At 40.5% G+C, this 21,020-nt stretch overlaps 2 protein-coding genes across 2 annotated transcripts; one reads left to right on the forward strand and one right to left on the reverse strand.

Annotated features, from left to right (window-relative positions):
- Positions 1–9,145: 9,145 nt before the first annotated feature.
- LOC146905641 (uncharacterized) lies at positions 9,146–9,856 on the reverse strand. The gene has a single exon (XM_085728594.1). It carries the CDS (start codon positions 9,854–9,856, stop codon positions 9,146–9,148), a length of 711 nt encoding a protein of 236 aa, XP_085584720.1.
- A 1,906-nt stretch (positions 9,857–11,762) lies between these two features.
- On the forward strand, positions 11,763–20,705 carry LOC146905642 (GDSL esterase/lipase At5g14450-like). The gene is made up of 5 exons (XM_085726421.1): positions 11,763–12,048; positions 12,288–12,494; positions 12,592–12,797; positions 14,754–15,042; positions 20,230–20,705. Exons 1-5 carry the CDS (start codon positions 11,793–11,795, stop codon positions 20,478–20,480), a joined length of 1,209 nt encoding a protein of 402 aa, XP_085582547.1. The 5' UTR covers positions 11,763–11,792; the 3' UTR covers positions 20,481–20,705.
- The last annotated feature ends 315 nt before the right edge of the window (positions 20,706–21,020 follow it).

Raw genomic sequence — 21,020 nt, forward strand, 5'->3', positions numbered from 1 at the left:
TGACTTGAAAAGTAATGTGCAGAAAACATAAAATGTAGGTAGGATAAACGAATTTGAAATAAATTTGTTCAAAAAATAAATGAAATAATTAATCAAATGTTGATAATTGACAATCATTTTAAGTAGGGAAATGTTAACCAGTGCCCCCGGGGCACTCTTTAAGACCTTTAAATAGTAATTTTTTTTGAAAATTTATGTAATCAATGCATCGGAAATTGAAATATTTGACTTTTCTATGGAACAATTTCTTCTTTTGGAATGCATACAATTTGACTCATAAAATAGTACGAATCTTAGTATTTAACAAAATAAAGAACATCCAAGACATCCTTAAAAAAATGTATGCCATCAAGAGGGATCAGTTATTGTATTAAGTAGTTTTTAGGTTTAGACTTAGGCTTAAATAGTTAAAAAAATTATTTAATTATACATAAAAAATAAATAAATTATTTATCATATTATATAAATATGTATATGCGAGTAGCGGGGCTTGGCAGTATAGTACCCATACTCGTACTCATACCCATTTAAATTTATGGGTGATATCCGGATCCAAATCTGGACCCATGAAAGCGGAGTTTTACCCTACCCATTGTGTACTTGCAAAAAGTACGGTAAGGGATTCTAGGGTTCAGAATCGTTTTCTAGGGTTTAGACTAATGATTAGATCCTCCGAGACTACTCTCGAGAGGGGTTTTTATAGCCGGTTATGGGCTTGGGCCTTGGTTGCTTGGGGACCAAGCAACAAGGGTATTTACGTATTTTGGATGTTTTTAGAGGATTCTAGAGAATAAGTGAGGCGGCGCCCTTATGGAAGACTCGCCTGGGCCTGGATATGCTTTTTGAAGTTGTTCTGGCCTTTCTAGCGGGCGACTTGGCCCTTCAGGAGGGCGCCTAGGCCCTTATGGAGGGCGTCCAGGTCCTTATGGAGGGATTTTGAGCCTTTAGGAATATTATGACGGTCCACAGCCCCCCAAGCACAAGTCTTGGGACAAGGCGAAGTGATGGTGACGTAGGACTGGACTTCCCAGAGGTTTCAGCAAGTCTTAAGAAGGTTATGACAGTCCACAGCCCCCCAAGCACGAGTCTTGGGGAACACAAGGCGAAGTGTTTGGAATACGTCATCAGGCGTTGTTGCCTTATGGAGCTAATACTAACTTGTCTTACTTCTCGAGGGCGTTCGTGTGATTGGTGTGTGGAGCACGCCCTTATGACTGTGATGGGACATTCCAATATTTCCTGAGGATGGGTATATCATGCTTAACTCATTCGTGTAACATCCATGCCCCCCAAGCACGAGTCTTGGGGAACACGAGGCAAAGTGTTTGAGTTGCGTTATGAACGCGTAAACGCCGATGGTATGACCTTACGACGCCCGGGGGCGTGATAGACATTCGTGGCGCGTTCAACTTAACGGTGACCATTTCGTATTCTGCTTCACTGATGAACGCCACGTGTCATGATCCTATGACTTAACCCTACTCAATCGTCTGCGACACGCTTCCCAAAAACGAACATCTCGCCTCCCTATAAGAAGGTTGTGTTTGGCTTTTCCAATCATTTTTCCATTTCTCTTCCTCTTTATTTCGCTATTCTTGCTGCCTGAAGCCTCGACGATTTGTGCTAAACTCTTATACAGGTACTTTTCGTCCTCTCGTCACTTCTTCTCGTTTTATTTTCATTTTTACTTTTGGTGCGATCATAGTTTCTAGGGGGATGGTTTTAATTAGGGATTGTGATGCGGATGGTAAATTAATTTGCCCTACTGACCCAAACGAAAGGGATCAGCTGAGGAAGGAATGTTTGCGACATGCCACTGGGCCAGATGGGGTTATTGACTGGGATAAGTACTATTTCGGGTTACACGGAGAGGAGTTGTTTAGTGACTTGTCTAGTGACTCTAGCGTTGATTCGGGTAGGGATAGTGACTGTGTGATTCTGTCTGCTACTCCAGGAACTCAGGGTATACAGGACGATTTCCAGGACAACCTACCACCTCGAGAACTCTTACCAGGATCCGAAGACGAGGGTTCCTTCGTTAGCTCAGCAGAAATGGTTTCTTTTGCGGATGAAGTGCGTATGGAGGAGTCGCTATACGTTGATGTCTCGGCTGTAGATCTGTTTAGGAGTAAGTTTGATATTTCCGCAACTGAGAGTGAGGAGGATGTGGTGTTGTTATCTTGCGATCCTGACGAACGAGTCTGTGATCGGGAGATGGCTGGTGAGGGTGACGAGTCGTACTTTGTTTATACTACCGTTCTCGAAGAGTTTGGCGTGAAGATCCCGTTCACGCCCTTTGAAATGGACGTTCTGAAGTTCTTAAACGTGGCTCCGACCCAAATTCGGCCTAATAGTTGGGCGTTTATTAGGGCTTTTGAGATACTGTGTAAGGCTTTAGGTTTGGAGCCTTCAGTTGGCGCGTTCCTTTGTTTCTATGGGACGAAAGACGTCAATAAAGGTACGTGGATCGCCATTTCTGCTCATTCAAGAAAACGGCTTTTTCCTCAATACACCTGCAACTTTAAGAAGGAGTGGCGTGATACCTTCGTTAGAGTTTAGGGATTGCCTGGGTGTTCATCTTCGTCAGTGCTGTTGGATGGCAAGCCCAAGTTTCCTCTCAGGTGGACAAATAATCCTCTGGCGGTGGGAGGATATGACTTGGACGCCATGTCTCCCTATGAATGAACCTTGGTACAATTCCTTGAAGTGGTTCCCCTGACCAAGATCCATGAACTGTTGAATAGGGAAGGTGACGAGGAACGCTTGTCGGCTTACTTGCGTGAGTGTCCTACTTGGCCTTGTTTGTCGTATTCTGCTGGCTCCTATTTTGCTTTTACTGACCTTCCTCTTTTTGCTTCTTTTTCCTTTGCAGAAGAGATGCTACCTTTAACTGGAGCGGAGATGAGGAAGTACCTTGCAGAGCTGGAGGCGAGCAAGAACCCTGAAGGGTATGTGACGAGTGATCCGGCGGGAATGTCCTTGAGGAAGTTAAAAAGGAAGGAGGCTTCTTCGAAGGGTGATGCTGGGGGTACCGAAGCTGATGAGCCGGAGTTAGCTGCTGATGGGAACGCCGTTGTTCATCTTGACCCGCCATCTTCTAAGAAGGCGAGAACCGGCAAGGGCGCCAGATCTGGAGGTAGTCGCCCGTCGGCGCATGTTAACGTTGGGGGTACTTCTCTGAACGACCAAGCCATGGAGTCGTTCTGGCACTCAGAGTTTGACTTTCGAAGGTAAACTTCCTTTCCTTACTGTTTTCTGGATCCTGACTTTGGTTATTATAATCTAACGAGCTTGGTTGTTTGTTTCGCAGGTACATGGCAGAGAAGGTTCCATTTGCCCAGGTTGATGTTGAAGCGGCGGTGAAGGCAAAGTCCAGTGACTTGGTCGCCGACGTTGGCACAGCCGCCCTTCTTACTCTGCTGTTGACTCATGCCTGGGAGTTGAAGTACGGATCATTGGAGAAGAAACACCTGGATGCTGCAGAGGACGTGGAGAAATGGAAGCACAAAGCTGTTGGTTTGGAGGGGCGACTATCGGATGCGTTGAAAGAAAAGAAAGCTGCAGAGAAGGCCTTGGAGGAGATGAAGCGAGCAAAGGAAGCTGCTGAGAATGATAGAGACGAGAAGGACACGGCTCTGAAGAAGTCTAATTTGGCGGTGGATGAGGGGAAGCGCTCTCTAGCTCTGTATTTTCAGAACGGATTCAAGTTGGCTACCGAACAAGTTTTACTTTTTAATCCAGAAGCCAAGATGGAGGAGCTTGATCCTTTCAAAGTCATCGTGGATGGTCAACTGGTAGATGATGAGTGAATTTCATGTTGTAACTAACTATGGCGGCTCTGCGTAGCGCCTTTATTTTGAACAATGCGTTATGACGTCTTTGTCTTATACTTCTGCGAATTTTATCCTACTCTTGTTCAAACAATGCTTGTATTGGCGTCCTAGGTTATATTTATTTTGATTTAAGGACGATTGATCGTGCCCTTATTTTGTTGTGTCTTACTGACGCCTTCTATACTGTTTGTTGGTCGAGAAATCGTTTGTTTATGCTTGCAGTTTTTCTTTCGATTGTCTATGATTTCTGTGCGGAAGATCATGGCGACCTTGGAGTTTGTGGCTCCTTAATATTTTGTTGATGTAAATTTATTTTAATGGCGTGCTCAGTGTATTTGATTGTCTGGCGATTTATCTTTATCGACCTCGTTTTAGGGCGATTACGTTTCTTCTTTCTTTCGGCGACTTATTTAGTCGAACCCTTTTTAGGGTGGCCGCCTATTTTGTTGCTGGCGACTTATTTAGTCGAACCCTCTACAGGGTGGTCGCAATATCTTTATTTCTTTCGGCGACTTATTTAGTCGAACCCTTTTTAGGGTGGCCGCCTATTTTGTTGCTAGCGACTTATTTAGTCGAACCCTCTACAGGGTGGTCGTAATATCTTTATTTCTTTCGGCGACTTATTTAGTCGAACCCTTTTTAGGGTGGCCGCCTATTTTGTTGCTAGCGACTTATTTAGTCGAACCCTTTACAGGGTGGTCGCAATATCTTTGTTTATCGGTGCTGCGTCGTCGCCTTTCTATTTGATTTTTGATATGTTAAAAAATGAAAATAACAAGTAACTTGTGCAGAGGCAATCATATATGAAAAGGAGAGGGCGCCTCGTTAAAAACCCCTTCCCTTGCAGGGGAAAAGAGTGCTACCCTAACCTCATGTTCTTTTAATAACTTGAAAAAATAACAATATTCATAGTGGTGGCTGTATGCCATCCTTATTCATAAATCAATAAGACATTAACTATAATAATGGCGTAGATTAGCTATATTCCAGGTGCGGGGAATAGCCACTCCACTCAACTCTTCCAGCTTGTATGCACCATGCGAGCACTTCTCTCGGATTCTGTAGGGGCCCTCCCAATTGGGAAATAGCTTGCCAATCCTTGTTGGGGCGACGACTTGCTTCAGTACCAGATCGCCCTCCTTCATTTCCCTGGGCGCCACTTTAGAATTGTAGCGGCGAGCTGCTCTTTGTTTGGCGGCGAACTCTCGAATGTGGGCTTGCTCCCTGACCTCGTCAATGATATCCATGCTGACTGCCATACCTACTTCATTTTCTTTTTCAAAGAAATAAACAACGTAAATTGGAGAAACAATTCTGTAAATCCGTCTGAAGTAAAGTTTGTTTTCCTGCACATGGTCTAATAACAATGCAATACCTTCTTCTGAAAACGCGTCTCGCCGCCACGTGGGAGTATCTATTTCCACGGGTAACATGGCGTCTGCGCCGTAAACCATTGTTAAGGGTGTTTCCTTGGTAGTGGAGTGCGGGGTAGTGTGATACGACCATAGTACCTGTACTTATGTGGACGTGGCATTTATTGTAATCTTTTCGCGGCATATTTCAAAACAAATGAGTTTAATTTTAATAGTTTAGATTAATTTGACCATTATACTTACCTCATGTAGCTGTTCTGCCCAAAAGACTCTTGGACGCCTCTAGCTTTTTCTTGATTCCGTTCAGAATGACTTTGTTTGCTGACTCGGCCTGTCCATTAGCCTGCGGATGGATTACTGAAGCGAAGTTCGTTTGGATTCCCAAGGGCTTGCAGAAGTCTACTACAATTGAGCTTGCGAACTGAGTTCCATTGTCTGACACTATGCATCTGGGGAGCCCAAAGCGACAAATGATCTTTTTCCAGTAGAATTTCTTGACCCTTTCGGCTGTTATCTTGGCGACTGCTTCCGCCTCGATCCATTTAGTGAAGTAGTCCACGCCCACGATAAGAAACTTCAGCTGTCCTGGGGCGAGAGGAAAAGGTCCGACTATGTCGACCGCCCATTTATGGAAGGGCCATGGAGAATAGACAGAGGTTAACTCCTGGGCTGGGGCGTGCTTTTTGTCAGAGAATCTCTGGCACTTGTCACATTTTTTCACGAAGTCTGAGCTGTCCTGAAGCATGGTGGGCCAATAGTATCCGGCTCGGAGGAGCTTTGCCGCCAACGCCCGCCCTCCAATGTGGCTGCCACAAACGCCTTCATGTACTTCAAGCAACACTAGTTGGGTCTCATCCTCTCCCAGGCAGCGCAGTAATGGATTCGTTCGCCCTCGCTTGTAAAGTTTTCCTGCCACAACGACAAATTTGGATGATCTTTTCCGCACTGTCTGTTCTTCTTCGCTGCTTTTAGGCGTGAATGACCCAATTAAGTATCTTAGCAATGGTTCCATCCATCCCTCCTTTCCCTCAACGATGTGATGCACGCTTTCGTTATTGGTGCGGGGTGTCATAATAACTTCCTGGATGACGGTCCTGTTGTTGCCTGGTCGTTTGGTGCTGGCGAGTTTGGCCAGTAGGTCAGCCCTGGCGTTTTGCTCTCGTGGTACGTAAACTGCTTCGAAGAACACAAACCTTTTGGCGAGGTCTTGTACTTTTGCTAAATATTTGACGAGTCGGGGGTCCTTAGTCTGATATTCGCCAGTGATCTGACTCATCACTAGTTGAGAATCACTCTTTGCTCTCAGGTTTTCCGCTCCCATTTCTTGCGCCAAAATCATGCCAGCAATTAGCGCTTCGTACTCCGCTTGATTGTTGCTTGCTTTGAATTCGAATCTGAGGGATTGTTCTATGAGGATATCATCTGGTCCCTCCAAGACAACGCCGACCCCGCTCCCTTTTAAATTAGAGGAGCCATCGACGGATAAAAGCCACACGAACGGGGGGCGTGCTTGTGCAGGTGATGTGAGCTCTGCGACGAAATCCGCTAAAACTTGGGACTTAATACTCCCTCTTGGTACGAACTGAATATCGTACTCTGATAGTTCTATAGACCAAGCGACCATCCGTCCAGCTAGGTCTGGCTTTCCGAGGACTTGTTTGATAGGATAATCCGATTTTACCACATCCTTGTGACTTTGGAATTATGGTCGGAGCTTCCTCGCCGTAGTTACCACCGCAAGAGCCAGGCGCTTAAGCTTCTGATATCGTAATTCAGCACCCTTGAAAACTCTGCTGACAAAATAGATTGGCCTTTCTCCTGCGTCCGAGTCTTCTACCAGGACTGAGCTCATGGCGTTCTCAGAAATAGCCAAGTATAGAAATAGGATGGCGTTTGGACTCGGTCGTTGAAGGATAGGCGGACTAGATAAGAACTGTTTGATCTGCTGGAAGGCGTCTTCACATTCTGGCGTCCACTCGAATTTCTCTTTCTTTCTGATGGATGCGAAAAAGGAGAAGGCTTTGTCGCCGGCACAAGATAGGAAACGAGATAGCGCTGCTAAGCGTCCTATTAGCTGCTGGACCTCTTTGACGCTGGAGGGGCTCCTCATGTTGATAACCGCCTGACACTTGTCTGGATTTGCTTCTATGCCCCGTCTTGTCAAAAGGAATCCTAAAAACTTTCCCGCCTGCACCCCGAAAGAACACTTAGCTGGGTTCAACCGAATTCTATACTTTCTTACTTGGCCCAAAATCTCTTCCAAGTCTTCGGTATGGCTGCGCCCCTCCTTTGTTTTTGCTACCAAATCGTCGATGTATACTTCCAGGTTTCTTCCTATTTGTTGGGCGAAAGCCATGTCCATAGATCTTTGGAAAGTGGCCCCGGCGTTTTTGAGGCCGAAGGACATGACTTCGTAGTGGTAGTTCTTCGTGTTGGTCATAAATGCAGTCTTGGGAGCATCCAAGGGGTCCATTCTAATTTGATTGTAACCAGAGTAGGCGTCCATGAAACTCAGAGTTTTGTAACCTGAGGCGTTGTCAATGAGATGGTCGATGTTCGGGAGTGGGTAAGGATCTTTGGGGCACGCCATGTTTAGGTCGGTATAGTCCACGCACATTCTCCACTTTCCATTCGCCTTTTTTACGAGAACAGTATTAGCCAACCATGTGGGGTACTTGATTTCGCTAATGAAACGGGCGTCTACTAACTTCTTTACCTCTTCGTCCACGGCTTTCCGTCTTTCTTCGCCCATCTTTTGCTTTCGTTGTACGACTGGTTTTATTCTTGGCTTGATAGATAGGTGGTGGCAAGCGATGTCAGGATCCATCCCTGGCATTTCGGATGGATGCCAAGCGAAGAGATCTAGGTTCCTTCGGAGGAGACCGATGAGGGCGGCCTCTTCTTCTTCACTAAGCGACGTGCCAATCTTCGTCGTTTGATGGGCTTCAGGACCGAGGGAGATTTCTTTTAGGTCCTCAGTGGGTTCTATTCGTTCTTGTTGGAAATCTTCCCTGGGGTCGAGATCTATCATGTTGACTTCGTGTGCCTCTTCGTTGGCGTGTTTCTTACGAGTCTTCTGCAGGCGCAGGCTATTGTGGTAGCATTCTCTGGCCAACTTTTGGCCGCCTCTGATAGTGCCTATTTTTCCGTTATCAAGGGGGTACTTCATGACCAAGAATTTCGTTGATAGGAAACTGCCTAACAGGTTGAAAGCGAGATGCCCAATGATAATGTTGTAGGAAATTGGGGAGTGGACTACAAGGTACCGTACGCGAACAGTTTTGGCATGAGATCCGTGGCCAAACGTTGTCTTAAGAGTAATGTAGCCTCTGATGTGGACTTGCTCGCCGGTGAACCCCGCCAACGTGCCTCTGAAGGGTTGCAGTTGCTCGGGATCCAAACCCATTCGATCGAAAGCGTCGTAGTAGAGGATGTCAGCGGAGCTCCCTGGGTCTATTAGCACTCTCTTTATATCCCATTTGAAGATTTGTAGTGTGACCACCATGGGATCGTCGTCAGAAGCCGCCAGAAATTGTGTTTAGTGTGTGCCTCTTTCCTTCTGGCGTTCCCTCCTTCTTGTTTTCCTCCTCGTGCTTGTCCTCATCCCGGCGATCTTGGGTGTATCCCCTCAGCTTGCCATTTTGTATTAACCTTTCAATTTCGCGGCACAAATGTATGCACGAATCAGTATCATGACCCTTTATTCTGTGATATTTGCACCATTTGTCTTTGTCAGCTCCCATGGTGTTGAATCGTGGCGGGGGTGGTTCCCGAATTAGCTTGGTTTCGTAGACTTCCTTCATGATTCGTTCTGGTCTGGTGTTTAAAGGAGTGAAGTGCTCCGTGCGTGGTTTGTAAGCGTAAGGCACGTAGTTTCGTTTTTCTGCTCTCTGATAGGGGGCACGGTCCCTGTTCGAAGGTGGTTGGTAAGGTCGCCGTTCAGTATTGGTTGACGCCCGCTCCCTGGCGTCCCTTGCTTTTTTTTTCTGCGTTGCTTTCCTCTCCTTTGATATAGCAGTCCGCTCTGGCGATTATTTCTTCCATGGAATCAGCAGGTTTTTGAGCTAGTGACTCGTTGAACTGGCCCGCCCGAAGGCCATTCTGAAAGGCACCCACAAATACTTCCTGATTGGGATTAACTACCTTTATAGTTGTTTCGTTGAACCTCGCCAGGTAGTCTCTGAGGGATTCATTGTGCCCCTGTCGTACGTTGAAAAGGCTGGTGGCGGGGACCTTACGGTGGCGACTTGCAGAGAACTGTTGGATAAGTTTTCTTGTCATATCTGGATAACTGAGGATGGAGAAACGTGGGAGGTTCATATACCAGCGTAAGGCGGCATCAGAGAAAGTACCAGCCAATAATTTGCATTTGAGGGAATCAGGAGCTCCGACAACGGCCATGCGAGTGTTGAAGGCCATGACGTGTTCCATGGGATCGCTTTTCCCATCGAAAGCGGAGAGGTGAGGAGGCTTAAAGTTCTCTGGGACTGGTGCGCCCCAAATCTCGGCGGACAAGGGTTGGGGCTCTGGATCGTCCATCTCGCCATGGTTCGATTCATCTTTTTCTTCTTGTTGTTTTTGCTGCATGGTCTCCATCGAAGCTTGTAGGGCCTCGTTGTGTTCTTTTAACTGAGCGAGTTGAGTTCGCATGGTTTCTAATTCTTCGGCTGTGTCGCCATGGTGGGGCTTTTCTCTAAACCGTACGTGAGGTGCGGTTTAGGTTTGGTTGAAAAGGGGAAGGGTTTCCAAATCGCAAAGGAGTTTTGACGATTTGGAGGTCTTGTTTCAGGGTTTCCGAATCATGATTCGCGATCCAGAGACGTGGTCAAGGTTAGTTTTACCTTTTCCCACAGACGGCGCCAACTGTACTTGCAAAAAGTACGGTAAGGGATTCTAGGGTTCAGAATCGTTTTCTAGGGTTTAGACTAATGATTAGATCCTCCGAGACTACTCTCGAGAGGGGTTTTTATAGCCAGTTATGGGCTTGGGCCTTGGTTGCTTGGGGACCAAGCAACAAGGGTATTTACGTATTTTGGATGTTTTTAGAGGATTCTGGAGAATAAGTGAGGCGGCGCCCTTATGGAAGACGCGCCTGGGCCTGGATATGCTTTTTGAAGTTGTTCTGGCCCTTCTAGCGGGCGACTTGGCCCTTCAGGAGGGCGCCTAGGCCCTTATGGAGGGCGTCCAGGTCCTTATGGAGGGATTTTGAGCCTTTAGGAATATTATGACGGTCCACATTGTGTGTATTTTTTGCGAGTACCCATAGGGCTTTGGTCCAATTATCATCCCCAGTTGAATAAGACTTGTTACGTTTTGTTTAATTTCTAAGTTCTCTAATCTTCTCATGTACATTACATGCACTTGATTTCTTCCATGTATTTGCATTTATTTATAAAAATACAAATAAATTTATCCCGCCAACAGAAATGTATTGTTTTGTTTACATATTTTTTTGTTTATTTATTTTTTCTTACAAAATACATATTGAAATTAGTCATACTTGAAAATAATATGTAAAATTATAAATAAGGTAAAAAGCACCTCTACACACAGACACACACACTTACATTTTAGTATTTTACAAATATTAGCAAATAAATTCAAAGATTGTTGTATAATTGTACACGCTGTTCCGGTATGAGTCTAAGTACATTCAATTATAAGTTCAAAAGGGATCCTCTCTGTACGAGTCTAAAGGAACTAAAATAGTAAGGAAGAATTTGGACCAAGGTGAACAATTGAGAAGATCCAGAGCACAAGGAGACAAACCAAACCCCCACCAGCAGTAAGGAAGAATTCAGACTAAGGTGAACAACCGATATGGTCTAGAGCACAAGAAGACGCAGGCGAGGTGAACAACCGACACATTTCGCTAAACTGTAGAACCTATAAACCATAGGTGAACAACTGATGAGGTACGTGGTATAAATTCAATTAAAGATTGTTGAGGCAAAGTGGGTTTTAGAACAATGTCTCTAATGAAAGCACATTCAGGTGAAGATGTCGATGGTCAACATTCTGACGAACACGTCAATTGTCAACTCTTTGATGGAATCTGACCAACGTTCTCTTTCTTCTAAAGAGACGTCGTTTTCCAAATTTTCTAGTATTGACTGTCTTCTTCTCACCACAAGGAGAAACAAAGTTCTTGTCAAAAAAAAGGAGAAACAAAGTTTTTAAAAGGAATTAATTGAGTTAGAGGAAATATCATGTTTGGAGGGTGCATGATATGACTATAAAATCTAACGACCACAAATACTTGTCGACCATATAAGCCACTGGGCCATGTTAAAATTTTCCCGCTCACTAATTAATCAATTTCTTAGAAAAAGACAACCGCGAGTATCACACAAAACCTTAAATTATAACATGAGACTAAAAATATTGTATGTGAGATTGAGTGTGGTTAAGGAATTTCATTATCTTAATTTTTTATATACCAATTGCTGTGTAACCCACGTGATTGGGTACCCAAATATTGACTTTTACTCTTAAAACATATAGAGATCCAAAATCATATTATATATACAAATAAGAGTATATCCTCCTTCTGTATGGTAGTTCACCAACTTTTTTGTTTTGTGCAATGTCACTAATGGGATCCCTCATACAGTTCAATACTATAGTTTTGTTACTCAGTTTGTTTCAAAGTATCCAAGCAGAGGAATTCAAATCCTCACAACCATGTGAATTTCAAGCTATTTTCAATTTTGGTGATTCTAATTCAGATACTGGTTGCATGTCAGCAGCATTTTACCAAGCTATTTTGCCATATGGTGAAACCTTCTTTCATGAGGGTTTTGGTAGAGCTTCTGATGGCCGTCTGATCATAGATTTCATTGGTATAATACAATTCTATTCTTTTATCTTTTATATTTATTTAATTTATTTTATATATATGCACAAGAGGCTGTTTCAAAAACTTAAACTCCTGTACTTTCAGTCACTGTACTTTCAGTCACGTGACAACAACTTTACCACTGTTGCGCCAAGGCTCTCCTTTTTTCACTAGTCCATCTTGTCTCAATTGCAAACTATTTAAAACTATATCTTTCTTCTGAATCATTTTTTATTTATGCAGCCAAGCACCTTAGATTGCCATTTTTGAGCGCATATATAAACTCAATTGGAACAAGCTATAGGCATGGTGCAAACTTTGCTGCAGGGTCATCAACAATTATGAGACAAAACAAGACCTTCTTCGACGGTGGCTCTCCTTTCACTCTTGAAATCCAAATAGCACAGTTTATTCAGTTCAAAGCGCGCACTGCCAAGTTCTTCACACAAGGTTTAATCTCCTTAGAAATGCAGCACAAAGTTGATTAATTATATCTTCATATTTATTAAATTTCATTTAAAATGTATGGTTTTGATTGGCATTGCAGAAAATAAAGGTTCTTTCAGAAGACACTTAACAGAAAATAATAGTTATTTCAGAAGACACTTTCCGAAGCCAGAGGACTTTGCAAAGGCTATCTACATGATTGATATTGGTCAAAACGATCTTGGTGATGTTATTAGTAAGGTGGGAAAGGAAGATTCACAAGCATTGATCTTAAACATTGTGGAATATTTTTCAAAACAAGTTCAAGTAAGTGATAAACTTTATTAAGAGTTGATTTATATTTTGATACATATAGCTTTAGTTTAAAATTTTGTATTAGTCTCACAAGAACAAATACTACACCAAATGCTTGTGTAAAAAACATGGTAACGTTGCGTACAATACACCAAATGGTGGAACCCCTTTTCGGACCATGCGTATGTGGCAGCTTTAGTGCATCGAGTTGTCCTTTTTTATTAGTCTCACAAGATATGCTAACTTTTTTACTTTTGGTCTTAAAAAGTTTTGTTCTATTTCTTGCTTTTTCTTTCATTTTCAAAATGACGCAATTTTATAAGTTACCTTAGAATCACTATGTTAAAAATTTACTCTTCAACATTAGTGACCTATGTTCGATACTCTGACACCGAAAAATAAAAACAACTTTGACACTCAATAAGCTAGAGAGTTTGTGTGCAAGCTACCCTATCTTTTTTTATAAGTAATGAAAGTTTTAGTAATAGGAGTACTCCAACTCTGTACATCAAACATAAAAATTAGCAGGTCTGCATACATCTAGTTGAATTAATTGACCAATCAAACAGACTCAAATTAGAATTTTCTCCACATGTTGTTCAAAGTTTTGGTTAAGAGTTCTACATCGAATGAGATATGGATTGAATATGTGCTTACGAGTGATAGATAATTCTTATATTACGAACTGGTTTTCCTAGAATTGAGTTAGATCTAACCCAAATTTTAAGACGGTATCAACACATGTCCAAGATCCATTATGCCTCATTTTATCGGGTCTCTCGCTATTAGGCCACTCACTGTAGTTGTCCAGTTCTAGAAGTGAGAGAGTATGTTACCAGTCTCACACCGGATGCCACCTCTTATCAGGCCTCTCGGCTCTCGCTATCATGCCACTCAGATAACACTCCAATTGTCTAGCACTCTAGTTTAAGTGGTAAGTGTCGGGATGAGATATGATATGAACATGTGCTTATAAGCGGTGAATATTCCACACTTTAAAAGCAATATCTCATTCAATAGCTCTTAGAGTCGGTTACCATATTTTAGTTGAAAGTTAAATCATTAAAAGTGGTCAGATGATTGCAAAAATTTCTGACAGCAAGATTTATATTTGATTTTATCTAGTTTCATTGACTAAAGAAATTAGTTATACTGTTTTGGATCTAAAATCATAATAATATCCTATTTTCTGTCAAGTCTTAATATAAGAATAAAATAAAGAGCCTAATTATCTACTTTCATTCACACCAAATCGAATTATTCCCTCAATTTAAGAGACTAAAATAAAATTATCATTAAAAGTCTCACCTTACCGATAATATCTCATCCAGAATCTCCAGAGTTACCATTTTTTTAATTAATAAACAGAGCTACCATATCTTAGTTGTAAGAATTTCTGACACCAACATTTTTAAAGCTTTTATATAGATTCATTGACTTACGATGTTAGTAATTAATTTATTATAGATCTAACAACATGTACTAATAGCCTATTTTCTGGCAAGTATTTATAAAATAATTACCATATTACTTGGCAGAATATATAGTTAGACTATTACTTTTCCCACCTTATTAAGTTCTTACAGGATAGCACTTTGGTGCCATTAATGGCACCGTGTCATTAAATCTGGGCCACACAAACACATTGTCATTGCATCTGGGCCACACAACACATCTATCTTGGTGCCATTAATGACCCAGATTTAATGGCACGGTGCCATTAATGGCACCAAAGTGTTACCCGTTCTTACATGCTCTATAAATTTTCTTGAAACCCTCTTGGTTCGGATTTTAAAATCCGAACTAAATTGTTAGGGGAATTTGGATTATATAATTCAAAAAACACGAACTGTGTATTCTATGTTCAATTTGAGGTTAAAGATTTCCATTGACCGTCGTAGAGTCCTTGCATATAATAGCCTATTTTCTGGCAAGTATTTATATAAGAATTACCATATTACTTGGCAGAAACTATATAGTTTTGGAGCAAGGAAATTTTGGATACACAATACAGGCCCAATTGGTTGCCTTCCAGTGTTCATGCCCATTCACAATGCCATCAACAGCCAAACTCAAGTGGCTGGTTATCTTGATCAAAACGGCTGTGTTAATCACCCAAACAACTTGGCCAGAGAGTTCAATAAAAAGCTTAAAGATATTGTTGTCAAATTAAGGGAACAGTTCCATGATGCTTCTTTCACATATGTGGATATGTTCTCTGCAAAGTATGAGCTAATCAGTAATGCTAATAAATCAGGTATTATCTTCACCAAATTTATTTAATTAATTAACATGTTTACTTGAATAGCATATGGTTGCAAAATCTTGCTAGTTCATGTGACTTCAGAAAAGGAATTAATTGAGGAAATATTAATAAGCCTTGAATAATGATATTTGATTCGGTGAGATAAATTAATCCTTAAAAGGAATCGATCATGTGTCAGAAATATTTTATGGGTCATTGAAAAAGTCCAATTATGCTAGAAATTTCCAAATTTGTAATTTATGTTCACACGTATGTTGAGAATGAGAACTAAATTACAAATTTTATACGGAAAACTATTTGTTCAAACGTCATGTTAACTATTTAAATGATTTCTGTTAAAAAAAAAACTATTTAAATGATTTATGATTAATATACAACTATTTATTATTAATCCTATTTTGGAAACTAAATAATTGGTAATGAATATAATTCATAGCTAATAAATATTTACAAGTTAAACATACAGTAAATATAGAAATATTTTAATACTCCCCCGCAGATGAAGCAGGAAGCTGACGGACACTGAGGTTGTCTCAGAAATCTTGAAACAGTATTAAGGGGAGACCTTTGGTAAAAATATCCGCAATTTGATATCGTGACAGAACGTGAAGAACGCGGACATGACCTCGAGCTACCTTTTAATGAATAAAATGAATGTCCATCTCAATATGTTTGGTCTATTGGTGTTGAACGGGGTTACCTAAGAGATAGATGGCACTGACGTTGTCACAGTAGACAATGGTGGCCTTGTGAATAGGACAGTGTAACTTAAGAAAAAGGTTGCGTAACCAACATGATTTAGCACCACATTGACAACACCACGATATTCGGCTTCAGCACTAGACCGAGAAAAAGTGGGTTGTTGTTTGGACGACCAGGAGAGCAAGTTATCGCCTAGAAACACACAATAACCAAATGTAGATCATCTAGTATCAGGGCATCCTCCCCGATCAGCATCGGTATGAGATTAGGGAGGTAGTAGATGATGGATAAAGATGTAAACCATAATGTCATGTCCCCTAAATGTATTACAAGATTCTTCAGAGAGCATGCATGTGGTTTTCCATTGGATTGTGCATGAAGAGACATATTTGTTGAACTACATATGAAATATTTGGTCGATTTAAAGTGAGATATGAAAGGGAAAACTACAAGATTGCGATGGAGGGATGGATCTTCATATGGAGTACTATATGTGGCACTCAATTGGTTTTGTATCAACTAAGGTTGGACATAATTTGCACAAAGACATTCCAGCTCGTGTAAGAATTTCTCAGGTATCTTTTTTCTGTGAGAGGAATAAGCTTTTTGGATGGTGAGTGACTGCAATACCCAAGAAGTAGCTTAGGTGCCCCAAATCTTTCATAGAAAACACAATACTCAGAAACGAAATGATATTGTCGCAGAGTATCAGAAGATGTGGTAAGGATTATATCATCGACATAAAGGAGGATATATGCCATATGAGTGTCTTTCTTGTAGATAAATAGAGAGTGATCACACTTGCTTTGAGAAAAGCCAATAGATGAAACATAGTCCGCAAATCATTTGTGCCAAGCTCAAGGATCTTGTTTGAGCCCATACAGTGATTTACGTAGACGACACACATGATTAGGATTTGTTGAATACCTAAAGCCTAATGGTTGATACATATAGACAATTTCTTTGAGTTCTCCTTGTAGAAAGACATTCTTGACATCCAATTGATGAACTTGCCAAGATTTGAAGAGCGCAATATTGGGAATTGTGTAAATAGTAGTCGGTTTGAAAATTGGGCTAAAGGTTTCTCCACAATCAATTCCAATCTGTTGACTTTCACCATCACCTACAAGTCGGGCTTTATTCCTCTCAAAAGAACCGTCAGATTTTTCCTTATGTCTAAAAAAACCATATAGATCGAATAACATTAACCTCAGGTAGTCGTGGTACTGAATCTCACGTCTCGTTTTTAATTAGAGCATTATATTCATCATCCATGTCCATTTTCCAATTTGGGTCTTTGAGTGCAGACACATGATTCCTAGGTAAAGGAGATTTTGTAACATGGGTGTGAATGCCATAATATTTTTGGTTAGGTTTAAAATGACATGTTGAGTCTTAGTTATCGGTTTGGTTTCTGTGTGTACAGTGGGTTGGAAAACGGGGGGAAGAGTATTTTGAGGTTGTGGTTGTGTGGAGGGGGTTGTGGATAGCGTTAAGAGTTTTAAGGTGATCTGGGTTGATCGAAATTAGGAAATTCAGGTTGAATGAGTGAGAGAAGTGAGTTGTGCTCGGTTTTTTGCGAGTTCGAAGTAGGAGGGGATGTGTAGTTTGGTTGTTGGTCAGGTGGACAATCAGATAGGTCGATTTGGTCTTGTGTCATGATGTGGTTTATTATGTAAGGAGACAAGTCGTTGTCTATGAAGGTGTATGTAGGAGATTGTGGATTGTGAAGTTTTGCATAACGAAATGTGGTTTCGTCAAACAAGACATGGCGACAAATAATAATTTTATCTAAAGATAAATTTTGACATTTATAGCCTCGATAGTTTGATGGAGATCTAAGAAAGACACATGGTGTTGAGCGAGATTGGAGTTTGTTTATTATTGTAGTGGATGGATAGAGTGGAAAACATAGACAACCAAACACTCGTAAGTGGGAGTATACGGGTTCTTTGAGGTACAACATTTTAAGAGGTGTTTCAAAATTGATGGTTTTTCTTGGTAAAATGTTTAAAAGATGTGTTTTTATTTCTATAGCATGGTGCCAAAAAGAAGGTTCCAAAGACGCGTGAATTAAAAAAGTTCTAATAATATTATTAATGTAACATATTTTTCTTTCAGATTTACCATTTTGAGGAGAATTATAAGGACATGATAAATGAAAAGAGATTTCATTAATTTCACACATTTTCCGGAAAATACTATTGATATATTCACGACCGTTATCACATTGAATGGTTTTAATCTCCCTTTGAAATTGTTCTCTCAAAAAAAAATCTCCCTTTTCAAAAGTTGGATATACTTGAGATTTATGTGAAAGAGGAAATGTCCACAAAAAATTTGAATAGTTATCCAGGAAAAGAACTTAATATTGTGACCGTATGTGCTTAAAACGGGAGAGGTCCATACATCACCATGTAAAATATCAAAAGGCGACAAACTACTATTATGAGACACCATGAAAGACAATTTAACATGTTTACCAAGAGGACAAGAATGACAAAAGCGAGAATGTAATTTTCTAGAGCTATTACATTCAATCGATTTATTTTTCCTAAGAGAATTTAAAACATGTTCTCTGGGATGACCTAAAGGATCATGCCAACGGGAGGATGACAAAGCTGCAAAGGTATATGTAGGCTCGACTTTATTTGTTTTTTTTTTTGTGTTGCTAATATGTTAGAGATCACCTTGGCTCTCACATCTCATTAGAGGCGCCTACGTCTGAAAATCCTTCACATTAAAACCAAACGGGTCAAATTCAATTGAAACTTTATTATCTGTAAAAAATTAACAAACATATATTAAATTTTTAATTAAGTTTGGGGAATGAAGGACATTGTTTAGAACTAAAGGAGGGTGAGAGGGTGGTATGTGTGCACTACCAAGACCATGAATTGGAACAAAATGACCATTTCCTATAATAATTTTATTAGTTTTGCTCAAATTAAAATAAGACAAAAGATTACCTTGCGAGGATGTCATGTAAGAGGTGGCTCTAGTGTCCATATACCAAGATGGGTCCGGCTGAGGAAGGTTGAGAGTGTGAAGATCATTTTCAATGTCAATTAGGTTTGGTGTGTTGACATTTAAATTAGCCTGCTAAGGTCTTGACCCAAGAATTCCTCCTTGTTGTGATTGGGGAGAATTGTTGGACCTACCCCAATTGTAGGATAGGTACAGACAAGGTGCAATATTCCAAGGAGCCCACTGCTGCCCTGGTTGCTGCTAGTTACGGTCAACACCGCTGAAGTGATTGGGACCGGTCCAGCCACCTCTTATTGGGTTTCGACCGCCGTTGTGCGGTTGTTCTTCCTCCCTCTTCTGTGGTAACCATTTGTTTGTGGGGGGTTGGTTTGGATTTCTGTTTGCTGAAAAAGATTGGGGAGGGAAATCTGAAACCGGTGTTGTGGTGTTTGCCACAAGCGTCGCAAGCGTGGAAGGGCCTGTTTCATGAGTTGTCCTTTGACGCATCGTGGATTCTTGAAGTTCCAATCTTGATTTTGGAAGAGGATCAATTTTTTGGATGTATGTGACAAACCCTACATAGGCATCAGTGAGGCTAGATATCATCTTCAATGCCAAACTTGTATTGGAGACCGGAGAGTCGGCATTTGCTAGTTGATCAGCAAGGATCTTGAGATGGTGTCAATAGTCTTTGATGGATGGAAAACCTTCCAAGTTTGTGTTGCTAAATTGATTTTCAAGTTGAACAACCCTTGAATTTTTGTTATCGTAGAACAAATCGGCAATGTGGTTCTAGCACTTCTCGGGAGAGTCGTCGATTACAAGTATGGAAAGGATGTCTTGTGAGACGGTTGCATACATCCATTGCAAAACAACATCATCTAAATGATTCCAAAGGTAGGAATCGCTAGCTTTGATGGTGGTAGCCGCTTGGATTGTTGCTCATCAGAAGGTGGGATGATATGATCGAGCATGTTATGGATGCGTGCACCCTAAAGAAGGAGAACCGTGAGAGATAGAGGTTAGAGTTGTTATCTAACGCCACCTGTATGATGGTTTTTACATTTTTTACAACGAAAGCTGAATGAAAATTGGGTTTTGCCGCCGGAGTGGCTTCGCTGGACGTTGACAAAGTGTCATCAACGTTGTTTTTGAGGGAAGTGGTTCCAACCATGGAGATGATGAAAAAGGACGGCCGTTTGGGGTATGAATTTAATGTTTATGGATCGAGAAAGTTGATACCATGTAAGAATGTAATTCTCTGATTTCCATCGATATGATTTGTAAATAATATACAACTACTGTCAATCTTATTTTGGAAACTAAATAATTGCTAATGAACATAATTTATGGCTAATAAATAGATAATGAATATTTACAAGTCAAACATACAATGAATATAGACATATTCTGATATTTACTTTTCAGATTTTTTATTATTTTTAAGAAGTACTTTCTAGAAACTAATTGCATAATTAACCCCTTAATTGTTGTTGAATTGAATTGTAGGATTTGTTAACTCTTCTGGAATATGTTGTGGGTATCATGAAGATGGTTACCATGTGTATTGTGGGAATAAAGCAATGATTAATGGTAAAGAGATTATTGCTAGTTCTTGTGAAGATCCTTCAAAGTACATTAGCTGGGATGGCGTACACTACACTGAAGCAGCAAATCAATGGATTGCAAATAGAATACTTGATGGTTCCTTTTCAGATTCACCACTTCCCATTGCACAATCTTGTCAAATAACACATTAGCATTTACATTCTACCTTTTCTAATTCTATCTACAATGCAAGTGTGATTAAATATTACTCCCTCCGTTCCTTTTTAAGGTACCGTTTGGCCAGACTTTTTTTTCGGTCTAAAGGCTACTTTAAAACAAAGTTAAAATAAAGTTCTTTAAAGAAGCTAAAGCTGTTTGGTTTCTTTATTGTTTTTTAGTTTTAAAGTTATTTTTAAGTTAAAAGTTGTTTGACAAAATATTGTACAAAATTTTAAATTTATTACTTTTTTGATGGTGTCCGGGGTTCGAACCTTTTAAGTTACAATATTGTACAAATTTATTACTTTTTTAAGTTAAAATAAATTTTGAATTTATTACCTTGCATATATTTATGTGTTATCTTTATCAACTAAGATAAGCTTTAAAATATTTATTGAAGGGAAAAAATGTTTAAAATATAAAAGATATATTTTTACAAATACTATATTTACTTAATGACGTTTATTTTCTGTAACGTGAATACAAATTCGTATCATCATATAAAGGACTTGTTAAATATTTGAATAGGATAA

Source organism: Medicago sativa, chromosome 7 (genome assembly GCF_051527215.1).
Source record: "Medicago sativa cultivar Bolivia chromosome 7, Bolivia_mono, whole genome shotgun sequence".
Lineage (NCBI taxonomy): Eukaryota > Viridiplantae > Streptophyta > Magnoliopsida > Fabales > Fabaceae > Medicago > Medicago sativa.